Raw genomic sequence first — 1,594 nt, 5'->3', positions numbered from 1 at the left:
AAAATACACTGAAAGGAAAAGGATTACATCTTATATGATTCTGTATTGAAACTTACTGCAAACACTGTTAGAAGTTCATAGCAAGATTTTTTAAGATCTTTTTTCCTTCCCATAATGCAGTAAAACAAAAAACCCCGTGAATAATGAAAATATGTAGTATTAAGGAAACAATGGCTTTGTAGTTCAGTGTCTATCTTGAATCAGCAGCCCTTCAGGAGGGCTCCATAAACACATTCTGGGTCTGTTGTAGCATCTCTCAGACTAAACACACTACAAGTCAGTACACAAATAAATACACGTTATTGTGCTTCAGGAACAAGTGCTCACTCCAACTTTTTATTAAAACTGAACACAGGGAAGTATTCAAACATACTTCTGGTTGAGAATCTAGACAGCTAACATGTTTTCAGGATCATCTGGTTTTACAGTATTGCAGAATCTCAGTTAACTCTTTTGAGTGTACATTCACAGGAACATGTAAGTGAGCAAGCACCTCGTTATTCAGCCAACAACCACTAAATCATCACCAAGAAACTGGTAAGTTGGAACCTCAAGGTTATAGGGAGCGGGACCTTTCCTGATTCTGCCAGAGGCATCGTAATGGGACCCATGGCACGGGCAGTAATAACCGCCAAAATCTCCAGAGTTAGCAATGGGTACACAGCCAAGATGAGTGCAGACACCTACTAATATGACCCATTCTGGTTTCTGTACTCTGTCTAGGTCATGCTGCGGATCCCTCAGTTTAGACAAATCGACTTCAGCTTCCTGATTAATCTCTGCCTGGGTTCTGTGACGCACAAAAAGGGGCTTCCCTCTCCACTTGAAAGCCACGTTCTTGCCTTCTGGAATGTCAGATAACTTGATCTCAATCTTTGACAACGCTAGCACATCAGCAGAGGCACTCAGGCTGGAAATAAACTGGGTGACAACATTCTTAGCAGCATATGCAGTTGCTACGCACGCCGTTGCAGTCACCAGGTAGGAAAACCCTTTTCTAGCTTCACTGCTGCTTTGAGAAGATCTGGTGGCATCTAGCACGTCTTGACGACGATAGTCAGAGAAGTCAGGTACCACAACATCATTATGGACGCAACGAACAATGGCAGGTGCTGCAGGAAAAAGAACATGAAATGACAACGTTTTCAGGTAAAAAATATTATGATGTATTTTAAGTTACACCTTTTTAATTGCATTTTTGGAATAATAGGTAAAAGTTATTCCAAAGTCTGGGTAGCATTCCGCTAATTATACATTTTAAGTTGTAGGAAAATGGTTTCCAGAAGGTATTTTTGGTAGATGAACAGGTGATTTGTGAACCACTTTACCTATTCTTTGAAAATGATACGGAGCCTGATAAGGGTGCAGAAAAATCTGTGAGAAGTTCTGGGTTTAAAATAAACTATTTTTTTTCCAGAAGATTTCAAAGAAAAACTGCAGAATACCATGAGTAGCTGAGAAACAACAGACCTATTTTCCATTCAAAATTGCTATGAAGAAATTTGATTTGTTAAAGTTTGTAGCTTAACACTTTAGTGCTTTCCAGTGACATAAGTAACTTCTGCTTCTTTAATAGTGTGGTTAAGCATTTTTA

The 1,594-nt window shown here is 39.2% G+C and overlaps 1 protein-coding gene across 1 annotated transcript; it reads right to left on the bottom strand.

Moving 5' to 3' along the window:
- Positions 1-315: 315 nt before the first annotated feature.
- Positions 316-1,152, bottom strand: LOC104465670 (cytochrome b-c1 complex subunit Rieske, mitochondrial; the record flags this gene model as incomplete). The annotated part of the gene is made up of 1 exon (XM_010078807.1): positions 316-1,152. A coding segment is annotated over one exon (651 nt), but the record flags the coding sequence as incomplete, so codon positions are not given.
- Positions 1,153-1,594: the final 442 nt, after the last annotated feature.

This window comes from Pterocles gutturalis, unplaced genomic scaffold (genome assembly GCF_000699245.1).
Source record: "Pterocles gutturalis isolate BGI_N339 unplaced genomic scaffold, ASM69924v1 scaffold17458, whole genome shotgun sequence".
In the NCBI taxonomy this organism is placed as follows: Eukaryota; Metazoa; Chordata; class Aves; order Pterocliformes; family Pteroclidae; genus Pterocles; species Pterocles gutturalis.
This window is presented reverse-complemented; position numbering and strand designations above follow the sequence as displayed.